Source organism: Muntiacus reevesi, chromosome 12 (genome assembly GCF_963930625.1).
Source record: "Muntiacus reevesi chromosome 12, mMunRee1.1, whole genome shotgun sequence".
Classification (NCBI taxonomy): domain Eukaryota; kingdom Metazoa; phylum Chordata; class Mammalia; order Artiodactyla; family Cervidae; genus Muntiacus; species Muntiacus reevesi.
In genome coordinates this window covers 36,339,169-36,361,218 of record NC_089260.1, presented here as the reverse complement: position 1 = coordinate 36,361,218, position 22,050 = coordinate 36,339,169, and the positions used below count along the sequence as shown (strand labels likewise).

General features: G+C 39.4%; 1 protein-coding gene across 1 annotated transcript in view; it reads right to left on the bottom strand.

The window, feature by feature from the left end:
• The window catches only part of MRPS28 (mitochondrial ribosomal protein S28), a 91,376-nt gene that overhangs the window by 66,759 nt on the left and 2,567 nt on the right, over positions 1-22,050 (bottom strand). The window contains exon 2 of the mRNA XM_065902529.1: positions 10,376-10,557. Within this exon, the coding sequence (XP_065758601.1) occupies positions 10,376-10,557 (182 nt within the window). The remainder of the gene's footprint in view (positions 1-10,375; positions 10,558-22,050) is intronic.

Here is a 22,050-nt window from a genome sequence, read left to right as displayed (position 1 = left end):
GGGAATAGTTTGAAGGGTAAAATGTTTCAAATATTATCAAATTTTCTAGAAAAGATAATATTAGAGAAAATTTAAAGTCGAGAATAGGAAAACCAGGGAGCATTAAGCTGAATTCATATATTTCAGATATTCAACTATTTTTTTACTTTAAAAAGTAGCAATTTCATATAGATTAAACTAATGTATGAACTTAATTTCAATAAAGAAGGTGATAAAGCGATCTGCTAAGGAGGTGGAAGACAGGAACAAGAGGACTAAGAGTGAAAAAGGTAAAATAACAAGGACTCTACCAGAAATAAATGGAAGAATTTTCAGAACTCTGCTTCAAGTCCTACAATATGATCCTGTGCTGAGTACACGTGGCAAGGTTGTTACTCTGAAAGGACCCATCTGCTAGTTTTACCTTTGCATTTATTTCACTTTCAGAAACAAAGCTATTTAGCTCTAACAGGATGGCTGAACCTAGACACTGCAAGATTTCTTTTGGCGGGGAGGGGGAATCACTCTTGCTTAATGTAGCACAAACACAAACCTGCACTGATGCTGTTGCCTTTGTTTTTTTTATTTTTTGCAGATGCAGAAGATATAGAAACTTAGAGCCCAATATGAAAAGCAGAGACATTACCTTGCCAACAAAGGTCCGTCTAGTCAGAGCTATGGTATTTCCAGCAGTCATGTATGTAGGTGAGAGTTGGACTATAAAGAAAGGTGAGCACCAAAGAAATGATGCTTTTGAATTGCGGTGTTGGAGAAGACTCTTGAGAGTCTCTTGGACTGCAAGGAGATCCAACCAGTCCATCCTAAAGGAAATCAGTCCTGAATATTCATTGGAAGGACTGATGCCGAAGCTGAAGCTCTAATACTTTGGCCACCTGATGCGAAGAACTGACTCACTGGGAAAGACCCTGATGCTGGGAAAGATAGAAGGCAAAAGAAGTAGGTGGCAGAGGATGAGATGGTTGGATAGCATCACCAACTCAATGGACATGAGTTTGAGCAAGTTCTGGGAGCTGGTGATGGACAGGGAAGCCTGGTGTGCTACAGTCTATGAGGTCGCAAAGAGTCAGACACGACTGACCAACTGAACTGATGAAGTTGCTAATTTCAGGTCTACTGTTTTTCTATATTCTAATTTCTCATAAACTCAGCTGTAAATGGCCAAACATCTACAGAATAACCACATGTCTAAAACCAAGCTCCATGTACTGCCCTCTTAACAGCAACTCTATTCAACTCTCTTTTGCTGTGACCTCCATCTTTCTAGTCACCTAGGCTGGGAACCTCAAGTGCCTCAGTCAACTTCTTCAAACAGTCTCTCCTAACTTTCCTTTCCCATTTCTTCTTACTCTAGTCCAACCAGTAGTCAGCCTGTCTAGGTATCTATGATAGTCTCAGAACTGGCCTTGCCTATCCATCTCCCATATCACTACCAGTGTCATCATCCAAGAACACGAATCCCCAAATTCAGCTCCTCTGTATCTCTACCATCACAAATTTTCATCTTGAAATTCAGTTTTCTGTAAGGATCCTTGCCTGTCTAGTAAAGCAAATACTTCATTGTTGTATTTTAGTCACTAAGTTGTGTCCGACTACTTGTGACTCCAAGGACTGTTGCCCACCTGGTTCCTCTGTCCGTGAGATTTCCCAGGCAAGAATACTGGAGTGGGCTGCCATTCCCTTCTCTAGGCGATCTTCCTGATGGAGGGACTGAACCCATGTCTCCTGCTTAACAGGTGGATTCTTTACCACTGAGTCATCTGGGAAGCCCAAATATTTCATTACTCCTTAAAATTTTATCCAAGCCACGGGCTCTTGACCCATGATGATTTTAAATATGTACACACGTTATGTTCATACCTCCCTCTAAAAGGTGGGGACTAACTCCTCAGCCACTGAGTGTGGGCTGGGCTTACTGACTGACTTTTAATGAAGAGAATATGGCAGAAATGACAATGTATGACTAGGTCATAAAGGACATCACAACTACTTCCAAGGTCTCTCTCACTCAGGGGAAAGCTAACTGTTATGCGGTGAGGACACTCAAGGAGCCCTGGAGAAGTCCATGTGATAAGGCCTAAGGCCTCCTACCCATAGCCAACACTAACTTGCCAGGCATGTGAGGCAGCCTCTTTGGAAGCAAATTCTCCAACCCTAGTTAAGCCTTCAGATGACTGCAGCCTGGCCAATATCTTAAATGAAGCTCATAAGAAACCTTGAGCCAGGATGGTCTAGCAAAGACACTCATAAATTCCGGATTAATAGCAATTGCATGAGATAACAAATGCTTATTGTCTTAATCCATGAAGTTTTTGAGTAATATGTTATACAGATGAAGAAGACAGGCTCATTTTCAATTCTGGGCCATTGCTCATGCCATCTCCTCCACCACTGTCCTTTCATTATCCATTGTCCAATGCCGCTTCCCCTACCCTTCAGATTCAAGCCAAAGTTCAATCTCCGTGAGAAGCCCCCTTCTTTTTTTCATAAAACCATTTCAACTCTTACTTCTCCAGTTCTCCACTTCTATGCTTAACCACATCATTCACTTAGGCATTCATTCACATATTCCTGTGTTACGGGGCTATATGCATCTTTCCTCTTAAAGACATCATACAGTTCTTCTAAACTGTATTCAGCACACTGTAATTAAGATACTCAACATCTGCTGAGAAAATTAGCAAGTCACACATACACGTGCACCCTGGAAGTGCATTTGATGAGTACGTATAAACTAGAGGTTAACAATATGGACTTAGAGCTAACAGTCTCTCCTCTCCGCTTATTTACTAGCTGCTGTCCTTGGGCAAGTTACTTAAAATCTCTCTAAGCCTTTATTTCTTCAGTGCCTTTTAATAAGGATTCTAACAGTATCTATTTTAGTATCTACTTAATAAAAAGATGTTTAAAAAAACACATGCAAATCTCTTAGCAAAGTGCCTGGAACAGAGTGTTCAACAAATGTCAGTTATTATTGCTTGTATTATTAACCACAAATGACCAAGGACATGTTGAAATTCTGGGTTCCTGAAAGTCTCTAGATGTTATCAAGTGGCAATTTAAATTAATATGAAATTCTACAAACTAAAACAGGATTCACAATTTCTATTAAGATAACTTAATTTTTCTAAAATCTACTTTTAAGTCAATAGAACTACAGCCTGAACCAATTGTACGAGTGCAGCCTTGACTTTTTCTCCTTGTTGTCCTAATAGGACATTAACTTCAAAGCTTTTGTGGGAACACTTAATTGCTTGCATTCCTTAACAAGTAGCCACCATAGGAGTTTCCAGATTCACTTTTAACCTTTACAGTCCTGAGAAAGTATATAAGGCAAACTTATGAGACATTTAAATTTACAGTTTCTGGGTTAATACAGCTGCATGTAAGTGAATAAGCCACAAAAAGTAAATGAATTTTGTACGTCAATCAAAATAGAATCCAACAGAAAAAAAAATCAAAATAAAAGAACACAGCTATACCATATACCTGAGGAGAGGTGTGTTATTTAAAAAAATTTTTATTGTGGTATAATTTGCCATTATATTAGTTTCAGGGGTACAATGTAATGATTCACTATTTCTATATATTGCGAAACTGTCTCCACAAGTCTAGTTAACATCCATCACCATAAACAGTAACAAATGTAACTTTTTGTGATGAAAACTTTTAAGATCTACTCTCTAAACAACTTTCAAATATGCAACACAGTATTATTAATTGTAGTAACCATGTGGTACATTTTATCTCCATGACTTATTTATTTTATAACTGGAAATTTGTACCTTTTGACCACCTTCACCATTTTAACCACCCTGCAACCTCTGACAACCACCAATCCATTCTCTGTATTTATGAGCCCCAACCCCTGCCTTTTTTTTTGTCTAATGTTATTCAGAGTCGGAATTACATGTGTTTCATGAACTCAGATCATTCCTAAGCTATTTTATAATTTACATATATTCTTAATCATTTCCTAAAAAATAATCAGAGCTCTGTTGAGAAAACCTAATAGAATGATTTTCAATAACCACTCTATTTAAAAACAAGCCTACATTTTAACTGTGAACCAAGTCCTCTGGAATAAAAAGAGCTACTTGATTTAAATTCTTATTTTCTCTTTCCCCCTACCAATATACCTTGAAAACTTTAGTTTTTGAAACATTCAGTATCCATTCCACTCTTTATGTGACCCTATACATCACACAACCTGAAATAGAAACAAAGACTGGAAAATTAACTTGTTTATTCCACCTCAGTGTCAAACAAAAGTACAAATAATATTCAGTGCATGTGCTAGTTACCTTAGAACTGCCAATCATGCTTGTTTTGAAACCTTTTGATTTTCAGAGCTGTCAATCTTGTGTGTTGTAAGAGAGAAGTGAGTGTAGAAACAATGCTTTAAGAGATGCAATCTTCATGAAACATGAATAAATCAATGGACTTTACTCATAAAATTGAATTTGAGGATTTGATAGAAAGGTATACCAAAAAATCAAAATATAAATTAATGAAATAAAAACACTTAGCGAATAAGGTTCTTTAACCAAAAAGGTAAGCATGGTTCAGCCTTAAGGATTTGATATTTCAGTAAAAAAGGAGGAACATTCTTTACCTGATACTAATCAGAAGTATTATAACCACTGAGTGGGAAAGGGAAAATCAAACTAATCTAAATCTGGACATTAACAATTTTTTTTTGAAAGCAGGCAAAAGTATCAATTTAATAAATTTCCATTCTCCACTTCCCCAATGCAACTCAATTTTCTATTTACCTATTCATTCATGTCTAAAATCAAACACCATCAGAAGCTCTGCCCTCTGACTTGCAAGCCACAATTAGTCACCAACACCTATTTCTTCTATCTCCTAAATTACTAGTGAAAATCTCCTTTCCTGACTCCTAGACTTATTTCACATTCTTGTCATTTCTTTCCAGAAGCTTCCTTACTGGCCTCTCTAACTTTGGTTTCATTCTTCTAGTACATACTCCACATCACAGCCAGAATGACCTCACTGAAACACAGTGTGGTCCCTATTACCTGTCAGGATATTTTAATATCTTTACCACTTTCAGAGTAAAGCCTCAATGTTTGAAAATGATACATAAACTCCTTGAGGATCTGGCACCTGCCCATGTCCCTACTCTCCCAATTCACTCCTGCTAAACTTAAGCCAACTAAGTCACTTGAGTTCTCTTCCACTGAAAACTTTGGCAAGTACAGCTCCCTCTCATTTTCTGCACTTTGTATCTCCTATCCCTCCTCTACAACTCAGTTCAACTGCTAGTTCCTCTGGGAAACTGTCTCTGACACAAGCTGATTCCATCATTGATCCCCTCTTCTCCATGCCGGTGAGATACAGTAAACAAAACTTGGCATGATACTATGCGTATTGGTTTACATCTCTATCCCCCAGCTGAATCACAAACTCCCTGCACACTGGGACTGTCTTTCATCTGGACATCGCTAACATAAAACAAGAACTGGTGTACAATAGCTGCTCAATAAATGTCTGCTGACTCAGTGAAAAATTATACTATGGCCTCTTTGTTTAAAAATAATGTTAATAAAATCAGCAACTTAGTTCTTGAGATTAATAAAATGCATTATGGGTACATTCCAAGCCAACCAAACTAATCAATGCCATAAAGCAATACTGCGCACAAGGGCTTCCCTTGTGGCTCAGCTGGTAAAGAATCCGCCTGCAGTGCAGGAGACCTGGGTTCGAGCCCTGGATTGGGAAGATCCCCTGGAGAAGGGAAAGGCCACCCTCCCCAGTATTCTGGGCTGGAGAATTCCATGGACTGTACAGTCCGTGGGATCGCAGAGTCGGACCTGACTGAGTGACTTTTGCTTTACTCACTGTAAGAACTGGCACCATCTCAAGTAGTACTTGAGATCCAATAATTCCATTCTATTTTCACTACTGTTCCTACTAGAGGTGTTAAAGTCTCAACCACGACAACTGCTCCTGTCCAAGACACTCAGTACCTTGATTGATTCAACAACACTTTTCTGATGTGTGACCATCCCTATCAAGGGCTTCAGTGAACAGGTAGTCAACATAGGGGCAAAACCCTGACCTGGTTACACGTCACTAATCAGGAAGTTAGTCATCTGGTGACATCAAGTCTCCACAGAACCCAGTGAGAATTAAGCAGGGGAGCTTAACAGTGGTCAAGATACACACTGACGTTCACATACTAAAGTACGCACACTTTACCTACTTTAGAGGCGGTGAGGTCCTTACTCAAACTCTGTCTTATTTTAAGCACAATTTTGATGACTGATTTCCCAGGCATCAGAATATTAGAAGAGAATTAGGAAGTCTAAGAAAGCTAAAAATGCAGACACAAATACAAATAGAAAAAGAAACATGACACCCAAAGGTGAAACACAAAAACTACAAAACTGGAGGGTTATGTGGCTGAGGAACAATAATTCCATATATTTAAGTTGTGATACAATACAGAAATTAACGTTCATAATTATGACCTTGGGTCATCAAAACAAAGACAAGTTAACTTTAGGTCTAATAAGGTTCAAGAAAACAAATGATACATTTTATAAAATCAATCAATTAAAAATTGTGTTATACATAAAGAGTCAACTTTCTACCCTTTGCAAAATAAACTTTTTTGAAATATGTCATGCCCAAATAACAAGAGGCATGCTGACTCTAAGCTACTTATCACTATCAGACTTAACTAGCTTCTGTGACTACAGGTGTCACCATAATCATGATTCACAACCATTCCAAAACAAAGCCTGGACCTGCTGGCCATTAGATTATTGGTGGTAATAGTAGCCAAACACACTGTCCCATGGACACCATAACCCAGGATATTAGAACTGACTACCTACCAGTCTTTAACAGACCTCTATAGAGATTCACTACCATACTGCTTTCAAGGTCCCTGGTATAAAGCCGGTTCATAGGTCAGACTATTTTAAGGAAGTTTCTGTAACACTTTAGTACTAATAGCTACATGCTGTAGGATTTAAAGAGCAGCAGGGCAGAGTGAAAGAACACTCCTGAGTGATGGATACACACAGCCCTAGGCTTTAATCTTTAATTACAACTGTGACTGCAGCACCTTGTTTATGCTCAGAGACTTATTTTCATTTGGGAAATGGGGACAACATCTTCTACTGCCTATGTTTCTTGTGCAGAACAAATCAGATAATGTACATAAGGTGCCAACATAGGTTTTAAAAAGCCTGGCTATCAGGATTATCAGATATAGAAATGAAATGATCTTAATCCACACTAGGATAAATTTTGTGAAACTGTGTGCTGTATTAATAGCACACAAATGTTTAAAGGGAAAAGTACTTTATATTTCTAAGTCACAGTAGAAGTCCCCTGACTCATAGATTGGTTCATGGAAAAGCAGGTCAAAGTGAGGACTCCATAAAACAAGTATGCACATAAACTGTAGAGATATTAACTTAGCAATTAATGCAAATATTCTGAGAGGAGGAGGCCTTCTTACTGAGGAGAGGTCCACTCACTGGAGCACTGCACTGATCTCCTTAAATAAACAATATCTACACTGCAAAGTCTGGGATTGCGAGAGTCAGTCACTTTAAACTAACACAGGGACAGAAAGAACTGCCACCCCCACCACCATCTTTACAGTTTACTTAAACTAATTCAATAGCAATTTTATTTTAAAAAGATTCCCTTATGGTGCCTTTCTCAACATTAAAATTAGCTTTCATAAAAACAAAGACCCTTTTGAAACTCATATTTTATTAATTTATGTAATAATCAAATAAATTATTTAGCAATAATATAAATGGGCTTGGGAATAAACACAACTAACTTTTGCTAAATATATACCTCAACTGAAAGAAGCAAAAATGCCCAGTTACGGTCCAGAACTATTAGTTTCTAATTGTCTAATTCTAAGTGCTGGTACCATCCTAAAGAAGATCAGTCCTGGGTGTTCATCGGAAGGACTGATGTTGAAGCTGAAACCCCAATACTTTGGCCAGCTGATGCAAAGAGCTGACTCATTTGAAAAGACCCTGATGCTGGGAAAGATTGAGAAGGAGAAGGGGACGACAGAGGATAAGATGGCTGGATGGCATCACCGACTCAGTGGACATGGGTTTGGGTAGACTCCAGCAGTTGGTGATGGACAGGGAGGGTTGGCGTGCTGCAGTTCATGGGGTTGCAAAGAGTTGGACACGACTAAGTGACTGAACTGAAGTGCTGGTATGGGCTAATGGGTTTTATAAAAGAAAATCTTGATTAAATTTAACAAGTCAGTTAATTCAAAGATAACTGCCAAAAAAGTTAATGCCAGGGTCATTTTGGTTTGCTATAATCTGACTTCTGATTCCAAGTCATAAACTGATGTTTAAAAAACAAAATGATTAAAACTTTTGAGGCTGGTACTGTAAGAGTTAGGTCCCAACCACACTGCCAAAATTTCTGAATGTAATTATAATATGTCTACTTTGCAACTCACTCAAAGTAGGTCACAACACTATTATTCATGCCTAAATACTATACTTTATATTCTAAATATTACTATTAATGCAATGTCTTTCTAGACTTAATTTTTCTTTTAAAAGTGTTTTTCAAACTTTTTTTATATGATAGAAATACTCACCACCACTCCTCCCAACACCTTAAACAATACATTAGCAGAACTGTAATATATAAAAACAGTGAAAGCAGAGCTGCTCTGAAATAGGACCTAACTGCCCCCTTTTCGCCCAGAGTAATCTCTGAAGCCTTTTTGCATAACTCTATCCAATTCAATGGATATGAACCTGGGCAAACTCTGGGAGATGGTGAGGGTCAGGGAAGCCTGGCATGCTGTAATCCACGGGGTTGCAAAGAGTCAGACATGACTTGACAACTGAACAACAACAGGCTTCTTGGGACAAAAACTGAAAACTTGTTCTTTTAAACAATCAGAAATGAATATTAAAACAAAAAAAGCTATAGAACTTATTAAGAGGCTGTAATTTAGCTAATTAGAATATTCAGTTAACCGAAACAATTTGGGATCCTTATCAGTTGTTTATCACTTTTTTTAAAAAGAAGCGTTCTGGTGGCATTTTAAACATTTAGCAATAGAAGCAAGGGTCAAAGGTCTTCTCTGATTACTGTTATCTTCTACTCACCAAATATCTTGTCAGCATATTACCTCTTCTTACTCATTTAATTACCAATTTTTAAAACTGATTTGTGCACTAGTTTATTATCTATTCTCCATTCTCCCAAGAGACTAAGTTCCCCCAACTTCATGGAAGCAGAGAGCTAGTCTGTCTTGCTTATGAGCCCTTACAACAGTGCCTGCCAAACTGAAGAGATCCTAAACTCTTGGGTACTGTTAGCAAGAGCAACAGCAGATCATTTTTCATTAATAGACAATATATCAGTAATTTGAAAATGAAGTACTGCTTTATTTCATGTAAAGAAATCCTTTCTTCTCTTCCCTACAACTGATAAGCTTTACATCATGCCATCATGGATGCCACCCAGTTGAACTGGCCATCCTTATTCTTACAAGTTGACCTAATGTGAAGCCAGACCAGCAGGCACTAGCTTTATAAAAAGATGCATTTTATATATAAGTCTGCTGAATTATGAATATTTTACCTGCTCAGCCAAATGTATTATAAACTGGCAAATGTCAGTGATATACATGTTTCTATAAATATATTTGTATATATTAAAAATTTATGGAAAAAATTCATTTCCATCTTGCTGACTATTGTTTTCCAATCTCAGAGTTTTAGTTCTGCATCTCTGTCCCCTCTTTATATTCTACTCCCAGGTCTCCCACCTTAGTGGTTTTCATAAGGCATATTAATATTCACAATTATCTTTATTTACAAAGACTATAAACAGAATGAATTCTGTTCAAATAATAGGAAAAATGGTAATCCAGAGACTAGATGCAAAACAGGAAGAAAAGAAAATGATAAAGAATCAGAATTTGGTACAACAAGAGAAAAGAACAAAAAGAAAGATAAATCAGAGGTTTCTCTTGAAAGGCAGATGGAGACTGTGAAAAAGAAGAGGCACAAAAGTTACACATACAATGTGTTGAACAGCATGTATTACTCCAAAGATGGTTTTAATTTTAAGATGTGGAATGGTTTATTATCAGGATGGACATTCAAATTTTCCCCAAAACTGATCTCACTACTTTGAGAAGACATGAATCTAGCCTAACTTGACTAATATAACATGAGGTGAACTTGGCCTAAGTTGACTGACTAGCATGATGAAGAGAAATAATCATATTTTCTATCTTTTCAAAAAATCACCAATTAAAGTCCACCAAAACTTTTGAGATATCTCAACTTTTATGCATACTCTTAAAGCATCTGGAAATGATTCTACTTACTCTCCATCCACTTCCGGTCTTTTACATACACAATGAAACTTGCCGCCAAAATCTATATAAAGATCGTTCTCCACGATATGAAAGATTCGCCCAATGACAATTTTATCCTTTGCAGGTCCCATCTGTGTAAGAGGAGAATGTCTCAGCATAGACGCGAAGGATTCCACATTTTTCGGAGAGCCCTAAATATGAAAAGAGACATTGATACGCATGTAATTCAATGCAAAGGTATAACATGGTAAGCACAGTAACAGCTTCCGTGCCCACGCAGCCACAACCTCCTGGCTTCTCTGGTGACTCGGACGGTAAAGAATCTGCCTGCATTGCAGGAGACCAGGGTTCGATCCCTGGGTTGGGGAAGATGCCCTGGAGAAGGCAATAGCAACCCACTCCAGTATTCTGGGAAATCTCATGGACAGAGGAGCCTGGAGGAGTCTCAAAGAGTTGGACACGACTGAGCAACTAACACACACACACACACACACACACACACAGAGTAATAGCTTACAGGGGAAGTTTTTAAAAGTCAATTTGCTGTATATTTGTTTTGCAGCAATAATAAAAACACTGAAATAAAATCTTGCTTTAAAAAGTCAGGTACACTCTTCAGCTTCCTCCTCATTCTCTTCTTCCTTGAAGAGGCAGGGAAAAGCAGTCATCTGTGCTTGGGTGGAGATGTGGTGGCCCCGGGTGGAATCTGGAAGGTGGGCAGGTAAGAAGCGTCCTTAGACAAAGCCTCAGGCCTGGGGTGAGGAGGGGGTGAGGAGGTGAGTATGCAGGGAGGGTATCCAAGAAGGTAACTGGCTTCATTCCTATATGCTGTGCTTAGTCACTCAGTCGTGTCCGACTCTTTGTGACCCCATGGACTATAGCCCGCCAGGCTCCTCTCTCCAGGGGCTTCTCCAGGCAAGAATACTGGAGTGGGTTGCCATGCTCTCCTCCAGGGGATCTTCCCAACCCAGGGATCGAACCCAGGTCTTCCTCACTGCAGGTGTTCTTTACCGTCTGAGCCAGCAGGAAAGCCCTCATTCCTATATGACTAACCACAAAAAAAAAAAAAAAAAAAAAATGCCTTTGAATACAGGTTAATGAAAGTGACTATAGTTTTAATACAAATTTAAATAAACATTAAGATAAAAATGATTATGGGTCATATAATTAGTAGTCTGAATTAGCAGTTCTTGTTACATAATATTTTTAAATGACCTGACTTTAATTTTAACATTATATTTTAATGCTGTAATTTTCTTCTTTTTCCTAAAATAAAATTTTAAAGGAAAGAAAGCTTTAACTGTTTTGTGGTAACTCATTTCTAGTTGTTTTACATACTGAATTTATTTGAAGCAGGGTTGAATATATAATACAGGCCGATTATTTCTTTTTTTTTTAACTTACAAAAATTTTTTTTCCAAACACATGCTTTTTCAGAAATCCATGAGTACAGATTTGTGCCTTCTACTCATCTTTGGCGGAGAAACCAATGGCAACCTACTCTAGTACTCTTGCCTGGAAAATCCCATGGGTGGAGGAGCCTGGTAGGTTGCAGTCCATGGGGTCGCTATGAGTTGGACACAACTGAGCAACTTCACTTTCACTTTTCACTTTTCTGCACTGGAGAAGGAAATGGCAACCCACTCCAGTGTTCTTGCCTGGAGAATCCCGGGGACGGGGGAGCCTGGTGGGCTGGCATCTATGGGGTCACAAAGAGTCGGACACGACTGAAGTGACTTAGCAGCAGCACTCATCTTTGGGCTTCCCTGGGGCTCATTAGTGGAGAATTTGCCTGCCACTGCAGGAGACACAGGTTCAATCCCTGGGTAGGCAAGATCCCTTAGAAAAGGAAATGGCAACCCACTTCTTTCTTTTTTTTCATCTATTTTTTGGGAGTGGGGGTATAAGTTAAAATTTTTTAATATATGAAGCATATGTGCATTGATGAGTAGTCATTCCGCCATGTTCAATTCTTTGTGACCCAAAAGACTGTATCCCACCAGTCTCCTCCGTCCATGGAATTTTATAGGCAAGAATACTGGAATGGGTTGCCATTTTCTTCTCCAGGGGATCTTCTCTACCTAAAGATCGAACCCTCATCTCCTGTATCTCTTGCAACGACAGGGGGATTCTTTACCACTGAGCCACCTAGGAAGCCTATAAAACGTATGCATAAATTAATATGTATAAAACTATCATGCATATGAAGATATTTATATACAGCTTGGAATCAGAGGAAAGACGAGATATCAGTGAGTGCAGGCACCTCATTTCACACATGAATACCATATCTGCTACTCACAACCACGTGACAGGCTGAAAAGTGATTTTAAAGTTGCCTCAAAAGATGGAGAGTAGAAATATGACTAAAAAACTTAAAAAGAAGCAAACAGTACAGCAGAATAACAAATATTCAGGAAATCTGAGTTCTATGAGTAACTCAGTCATGAAATAGCTAAAAATCTTGACTGTCACTTAACCTCTCTGGATCTGTCTTCTCACTTGTTAATGAAAAGGTTGGATACCTATCAAGTTTAGTAGTAAGAATTCTTAAATATTCTACAATATAAATATGATTTTATAAATTAATAAACCATTGAAAAGGAAAGACAAATCCTACCCAGCTCCCTCTTTTAACACAAACAGTAACAAAAATAGTGAAATGGTATATGTGCTTTACTTCATATTAGTTAGCAAGAAAAACATCTTAACATGTGTCTTCTCTGACAGGTAATTTAAAAATGACTTCCTTCTATTAACTGTGCTGCAACAACTTCAGTTTCTTCAACCCTAACCAATAAATGCTATGCTCATAACAATGTTCTTTTAGTAAAATTAATGGAGTAGTGGTTCAAGATGGCACAGTGGATACTTAACATCTCTCTCTCCATCCCTCTGAAATTCCATTCAGTGATGGTAAAGAAAGAAAGTGAAAGTCGTTCAGTTGGGTCTGACTTTTGCGACCCCATGGATCATAGTCCATAGGATTCTCCAGGTCAGAATACTGGAGTGGACAGCCATTCTCTTCTCTAGGGGATCGTCCCAACCCAGGGATGAAACCCGGGTCTCCTGCATTGCAGGCACATTCTTCACCTGTTGAGCCCCCAGAGAAGCCCAAGAATAATGGAGTGGGTAGCCTATCCTTTCTCTAGTGGATCTTCTCGACCCAGGAATTGAGCCAGGGTCTCTTGCATTGCAGGCAGATTCTTTACCAGCTGAGCTCCTAGGGGAGTCCAACGATGGTAAAAGAATGAACAAAAAAATTACAAACTGTCAATATTAAAGAGAACAGAATGGAGACAATAAGTATGCAAGAAATTTAAATAACTTTCTAGTGGACCAAAAGCATGCAGAAGGGTGATAACTAGTGAAGGAGAGTGAAGGAAACTGCAGCTAAAAATACACAGAAGGAAGAAGCTATGAAAATAAGTCAATCTATTCTGAAGAATCCCATAAAGGCACAGGACTTCATCATGCCAGGAATTATAGAAAGCTGGAATGAGAAACGAGGCTGAAAACAAGTGGAATAATTAAAAGAATATAGTCAGGGAAGGTAATTTTCTGTCCAGCACAGAACATTTGACAGAAAGGCCAAGTGCACCACACCTAGAAATAAGGTGTTTATTGCCCTGGCAAAATAAACACAATATATTTTTTCTCTTCTCTAAAAAACATAATAATTAAATAAATGGTCTAGAGAAATAAGTCTGGAGGGCTGATTATGCAGCAACAGGTAACTCAGTCCATCAGGAAAGAGAAGAATCAAAATGACAGCTGTCTGGCAAGGTGTGAGCAGTTAGTAAGGCCTGGAGTAGGAGCACAAGGTCCTAAAGGCTCTGAGGTTGGACTATGTGACTCCAGCCCTGACGGTACCGCTTACCAGCTCTGTGGTTGGGGCAATGCACTTAGACTCTCTGTGCTCCTGTTTATTCACGTATAAAACAGGGTTCATAATTATACCTATTTCACAGGGCCGTTATGAGGATTAAATAAATATATAGCCACATGTAAAGCTCTCAAAATATGCCTCTGGTGGGACCATCACCCCCTAAAATGTAGCTTAAAAAAATTAATCAATTCACTATAGACCCAGTCATCACTGGGGCTTCCCAGGTGGCTCAGATGGCAAAAGAATCTGCCTGCGATGCAGGAGACCCAGGTTCGATCCCTGGGTTGGAAAGATACCCTGGAGGAGGGCATGGCAACCCACTCAAGTATTCTTGCCTAGAGAACCCCACGGACAGAGGACCCTGACAGGCTACAGTTCAAGGGGTTGCAAAGAGTCGGACACAACTGAAGCAACTTAGCATTCATGCATAGGCAAAAATTCAGATTCAATATATTAGCTTAAGTGGCTGGAAGAGGCTTTTAATAGCTTGCTTGGTGGACTAAATGAAACCTGGACCCAACGACCGACTACACTAGATGAAGTTGAAATACCAGAACTTCCTTAGTATACCACTGAAAAAAGTATTTAAAGGCTAGAAGAGAATATAACGTTAGGATGGATTTATTATTTATGATCTGTTCACCACCTCTTATTATGGCCCCAGGAGGATCTATAAGATACACACTTTACCAAGACTAAGAGAAACACCTTTGAGAAGGGAGTACCGGCATTTCTGAGAGCCGTGTGGGAGCTGTTCTCCGTAGGTCAGGACTGATGGGGAGAACGGCTGCCAACAAGAGCTCCTGAACCCAGTGGGAAATAATGAGATCCTTTAGTGGCAGGAGTCAGCTCAGCGCTTCTTAGCCAACAGCATGATGGGCATGGTTATCATAATGCTTGTAGAGTTCTCTGGTACTAACTGGTTGGTTATGGTGTCCTTAGAAATAAAATAGATGGGAAAACTCTAATTCTAGAGAACAAAAGTCTGATTTGAATCACCACATATGAAACTCACAGCCCCTCAACCAATTCCCTTGAACCAATTCCCAGACATCCAAGTTTTTCAAATGAAGAGGAGGTTTACTGGACCACCAATCTTCCTTCCAACTTTCCCAAAGGGATATGTGGCTATTTACCAGAACTGAGGGAGGAGAAATTAGCAGACTTTTCAGAGATAATCTGAACTGACACTAACTCTTCAAGAACAAATTCAGTACCAGTCAGAACAAGGGCTTATGGAGATTGTGTGATATGAACTGACACTAACTCTTCAAGAACAAATTCAGTGCCAGTCAGAACAAGGGCTTATGGAGATCGTGTGATAAATGGAGTTTTAGTTCAGACCTATCTCATGAACCTGCTCTATGGTATTCTCCCTAGAATGCACAACTGGAACACATATAGTCAGCCACTGGCAGGATCTCCACACTGGTTCCTTGATCTGTGGAGTGAAGGCTATTAGAGCAGGAATGGTCAAGTGAGAGATACTAGAACTTTCGCTACCTAACAAAAAAGTAAGTTAAAGGCAAAATACCACCTTCCTAGTACACTGCAGCAGTCAGCACCTCTGTCAAGGACCTGGAAGATGCAGGGTGGTGACTCCTACCACATGCACATTCAACTTGCCTACGAGGCCCTGCAGAAAACAGACAGGACTTCCAGAAGGACAATTTATTGTCATAAATTTAATCAAGGGGTAACTCCAATTGCACCTGTTGTTCCAGATGTGATTTCATGGCTGGAGTAAATTAAAACATCCCTCAGCACCTGGCATGCAATAATTATCTAACAAATGCTTTCTTTTTCTAGACCTATTAGTAAAGATGATACACCTCCAGGTTACATTAACTCTCTAGCTCTGTACCACAGTCTAGTTTACATAGACTCTGAAGGCCACTCCATTCCACAGGACAGTATGCTACTCCACTACACATGCTGACTTGACCTGGAAGCAGCAAACTGCAACTACTCTCGACACATGGTAAGACACCTCTATGCCAGAGGGTGGGAAATGAATCTCACAAAAATGCTGGGCCTTGGTAGAAATTCCCAGGGGGCCAGAGGTCTGGGCTATGTCGAGATATCCTTTCTTACCACAAAGAAGCTCAATGCTTAATGGGTCTCTTTGATTTTTGCAGGCAACAAATACTTCATATGGACATGCCTCTTCAGTCCTTTTAACAAGTAACCCAAAAAGCTGCCAGTTTTGAGTGGGGCCCAGAACAAGATAAGACTCTGCAAAAGGTGCAGGTCATCAGGCAAGCTCTTCCACTACCTGAGTTTTACAACCTGGCAGCCGTGCTGCCTGCAGTACAGAGATGGACAGTGAGTACTCCAAGAGGTCTCTATGAGTAGCGTATGCAGAACCAGAGTAGCCCTGAGCGACAGCAGTGAAGGGCTCTGAGCAGGGCACTTGAATGATTACCTCTCTGCAAAGACAGACGGCCTAAAGTGAGGACCAAAAATGATTTCTGTCAAGTGACTAATGATTGTGCTGGATGGTCAGAGATTTAGCAGAAACAGGATTGGGAAATATGTGGCAAGAAGGTCTGGGAAAGAGATAGGAAGACAGACCTCTCTAAAACAGGCACAGAGTGAGAAAATAAATGAGTCATACGTGAATAATTTCTTCAGCAGAGAAGAACCTTAATAATCAAGGGACAAGACAGCTAGCCATGTGGAGTCAGTCAACGTCTCTCCCTGACACCCTTGTCCAGCTCCCCAGTGGGTTCAAGAACAAAGTTGCCATGACAGCAGGGATGTGCTTCTGTCTTGGGGGTAGGAAGAGTACCTCAACATGGCCCAGACCACTGGCCAATTAGAAATTGTGCCAGTTGCTAGGCCCCTGAATTTCTGTAGTATGGAGCTTATGCATAGATTCAGGAATACTGACTTCCACTCACCCTGTGAGTAGTGATCTGGCTATGCTGCTGCTGCTGCTGCTGCTAAGTCGCTTCAGTCGTGTCCGACTCTGTGTGACCCCACAGAGAGCAGCCCACCACGCTTCCCCGTCCCTGGGATTCTCCAGGCAAGAACACTGGAGTGGGTTGCCATTGCCTTCTCCGGATCTGGCTATAGTCACTGCTAAATTGTAGAAACCAATACTAAGCTTCCAAGACAGAATCATTCCCTGGGAGCATCAGCCAGCCGCCTGGTGGCAAATTGGTGATACAGGACCATTTGAAATGGAAAGGACAGTGACATGTTTATCACTGGAATGGACATTTATTCTGAATATGGATTTGCCTTCTCCGTCCACAAAGCTTCTACCAAAACCACCATTCATGAACTTACAGATTCTCATGTTCATTGTCATGGTATTCCAAATAGCATTGTTTCTAACCAAAAAAATCATTAATTATGTGGGATAATGGTGTCACGCTTATGGACTTCACTGGGCTGACTAGTGCTGGACCTGGCAGATTAGTGAAATGAAACTTTTCTTTAAATTAAATTTTCTATTTTGAGACCATTGTAAATTCACATGCAATTGCAAGAAATAATACATGGAGAGCTCCTGCAATGCTTATCAGTTCTCCCAATGGTAACATCTTGTAAACCACAATATAATATTACAACCAGGAAAGTGACATTGACGTAATCCATCAGTAGTACTCAGATTTCACCAGTTTCAGGTGTAATCATTTGTGTGTATATTTAGTTCTATACACTTTTATCATATGTGAAGGTTCATGATACACCACCACGGTCAAGTCACAGGACGTTCCATCACCACAACCACCCCTTGTGCTGTCCTTCCACTCCTTACCTCCCTTCTGCCCTATCCTAACTCTTAGCAACCATGTATCTGCTCCCCATCTCAGTAATTACACTATTTCAATAATGTCATATAAACAGAATCACAAAGTATGTAACTCTTTGGGATTGGCTTTTTTCACAAAGCATAACTCACTTGAGACCCATTCAAGTTGCTGTATGTATCAATCACTGGTTCCTCTTTACTGCTGAGTCCTATTCCACAAGATAGATATACCACAGTATGTTCAACCAGTGACCAGCTGAAGGACATCTGGGCTGTTTCCAGTTTCTGGCTATAATAAATAAATAAAGCTCCTATGGCCACTTCTGTGTAAGTTTTTATATGAACATAAGTTTTCATTTCTCTGGGATAAACATCCTCTGCTCCAGTGTGCACTTATCTCCTTTGGGAGGATCTGACCACCTCAACCTGAGTAGTTGGTCAGAGTCCAGAGGACTTGAGTCGCTGACTCCTGGACTGGGAGTCTATCATTTCATGTTTGCCAGGTGACAACAGCAGAGTGCCCCAAATTTTACAAAGAGAGGGAAAAGACAAATGGGATCATCACTGTTTAATTTTATTCCTAAATCCCTACAAACCAGGCTCCACTCAAACGTTATTGCTTTCTTTATTTCCTGTTATTTAATGCCAACAGATAAAAACAAATTTAAGCATCATAATCACATTAGAAAAATTAATCAAAAGAGAAAATCTTAATAAAACCTTTAAAAGTAAAAACAAAATAAAGGAAAATCCAAACATATTAAAAGAAGAAAGTGAGATGTCTAAGTAAAAATAAGAGTTAGGAAAGAGACATAATAAGTGAAAGCTAATGCTGAAACTCCAATACTTTGGCCACCTCATGCGAAGAGTTGACACACTGGAAAAGACCCTGATGCTGGGATGGATTGGGGGCAGAAGGAGAAGGGGATGACAGCGGATGAGATGGCTGAATGGCATCACCGACTCCATGGATATGAGTTTGAGTAAACTCCGGGAGCTGGCGATGGACAGGGAGGCCTGGCATGCTGCGATTCATGGGGTCGCCAAGAGTCAGACATGACTGAGCGACTGAACTGAACTGAACTGAAAGCTGACTTGGGGCTTCCCCTGTAGCTCAGTCGGTAAAGAATCTGCCTGCAGTACAGGAGACCCGGGTTCGATTCCTGGGTTAGGAAGATCCCCTGGAGAAAGAAATGGCTAACCCACTCCAATATCCCTGCCTGGAAAATCTCATGGACACAGGAGCCTGGTGGGCTGCAGTCCATGGGGTCGCAGAGTCGGGCATGACTGAGCGACTAACACTTACTTACTTACACTGACTTGGGAAATCACAGGAGTCTGATTGTATATGATCTGAGCATATTACCACCCAAGAAACAGAATACATACAGAATATATTCATCTTTTCTTTTAGGAAATGTATAGTACTATTTATATCAATATGTATATTACAGTTGTTGATAAAAACCTACTTTCCTTAGAGATTTATATCTACCTCAATACACTCTTTCATTGTTTTTATATTAATTGGTCATTTCCTCTGAACCTGCTTTGAAAATGTTAGACTCTACCGTGAAACCAAATATTTCAGAAGGATTTTATTACTAACTTAGAGATAATTCTCCTAGAATTCTATAATGTAAAAATCAGGGAATACTATGGTTAAAACCAGAAATGTTTTGCATCATTCCTTTACATATTAGTTTTTAAAACATTGGTGTAATTTTTTAAGTCGTCAATATAAAACTAGTGAAAAAACAAAGGGGGTAAATAAAGCTGTATGATATTGCCAGTATATGAATTTAGAAGACTTATATTAAAAATTAGACAACTGAAACCAATCCTTCAAATAAGCTATTTTTGGAGTTTTCAGGATTCTGAAAAGACAAAATATCTGATTTAAATATTTGGTTGGAATATTCCAACATTTTGAAATAAAAAATACAATAAGAAATATTCATGAAAAAAGTTAAAAATATTCACACAAAATCTAATATATTGCTAAAAGGAAACTATAAAGTATATTATAACATTAGTATTCTACACAAATCAGCTAAAATAGTTACTCACCATCCTAAAACAATAAAATGTTCTGTGTGGCCTTAAAAACTCTTGCAAACCATTTTCTCAATGTGTTGTAAAGTAACATGCCACCCTCTACTGTTAAGAAACAGTAACATTCATAAAGCAGAAAACCAGTTATTTGCTCAACTGTTGCCACCTGGTGGCTATAAGATGGGTTTTTCACTACACCACAGCTCCCAATTGGCTTAACAGGTTCAACAAATCTCTGTTCTCTAAAGAGCATGGCAACCCACTCCAGTATTCTTGCCTGGAGAGTCCCATGGACAGAGGAGCCTGGCAGGCTACAGTCCATGGGGTCACAAGAGTTGGACACGACTTGGCAACTAAACTACTACTAAGTGCCATAAGAGGGTTAATGGTTTTAAAATATTTTTAAAAGGAAAAAGGCATTTGACTTTAAAAATATAATATTTAGCAAATATTTACCAGGTCCTCTATACGTAAGCGTGTGTTATGTTGGTTACAAAAATGAAAAGGACTTGGTCCCCATCCCACAAAAAATAAACAAAACACTTTACAGAGACACATGAATAAGTCAATCTTAAAATAATGAACCAAGGAAAAGAGAAATGAATAAGTGAGCATGGACGAATAAATGGACTTTCAGGTCACTGAAACTTGAGATCCCTTGAGATGGCTGAAATTTTAAGATAGGGAATTCACATGAATTGCCCTTGATTAAATTCCTGCCTGCAGGGGAAAAGAAAGTTCCTTTTAAGGATAACTTGCTTGGTTCTTACTGAATACTTCCTATTTCTGAGGTGCACATATAGATACATGAGTCTACATTTTAAAGATAAGAATTTAACCAATGGGTACAAGGTTAACTTTCATTCATTTATTCCTATATATATATGTGTGTGTATGTGTTCACTTTCATATATATATACATAGGCTTCCCTGATGGCTCAGTGAGTAAAGAATCCGGCTGCAATACAGGAGACACAGGAGATGCAGGCTCGATTCCTGGGTTGGGAAGATCCCTTGGGGGACTGCACGGTAATCCATTCCAGTATTCTTGCCTGGAGAATCCATGGACCGAGGAGCCTGGTGGACTACAGTCCAATGGGTCGCAAAGAGTCGGACATGACTGAGCGACTAAGCGCGCACACACACACATTTTAATCAAGCCCCTGGACTTTCAATACAAGTTTCATCTGGTTGGTGAGATGATAAAAGACCTAACAAGAGATGATTTTTACCATGGAGTTTGTAGGTAGGGAAGCTAATTTTAGAGGGAAGAGTAAAGGTAAAGATATCATGCTGTGTTTAGGGAAGAGCAAACCGTCTATGCTCCAAAAGCTTTCTTTAAAGCAGAAACCATGTTACAAATTAAATCTTATATAGAATCCAATATATATAACAATAAGCATAGTATTTTGTTGGTATAAGTGCATTTTATCAGTTCAAATTCACAGAATTTACTTAATATTAAGTCAAAAACTGTGAACATGCAATTATTTTGATAAAAATTACAAACTAGTATCAGAAGTGAGGGATAAACAACCCAGTTCTCAATTTCTGTATTTTGTTTTGACTGCCCAATACCAAGAAAACCCACTTATAATACCCCCCATGTATAAGTGGGTGGGGAAACAGGCACTGTCATGCACTATATATAAGTGGGAGTGTGGTACAGTCTGTTATCTATTAAGACTCAAACTGTGTGTGCACACTGTCAGTATATACCCCATATATATGGATAAGGGCGTGTTCAGTCCTGTCTGACTCTTTGCAACCCCATGGACTGTAGCCCATCAGGTTCCTCTATTCATGCAATTTTCTAGGCAAGAATACTGAGGCAAGTTGCCATTTTCTACTCTTGGGGATTTTCCCGACCCAGGGATTGAACTGGCATCTCCAGCATCTTCCGCACTGGCAGGTGAATTCTTTACCACTGAGCCACCTGGTGGCTAAGTCATGTCCAATTCTTTTGCAATCCCAAGG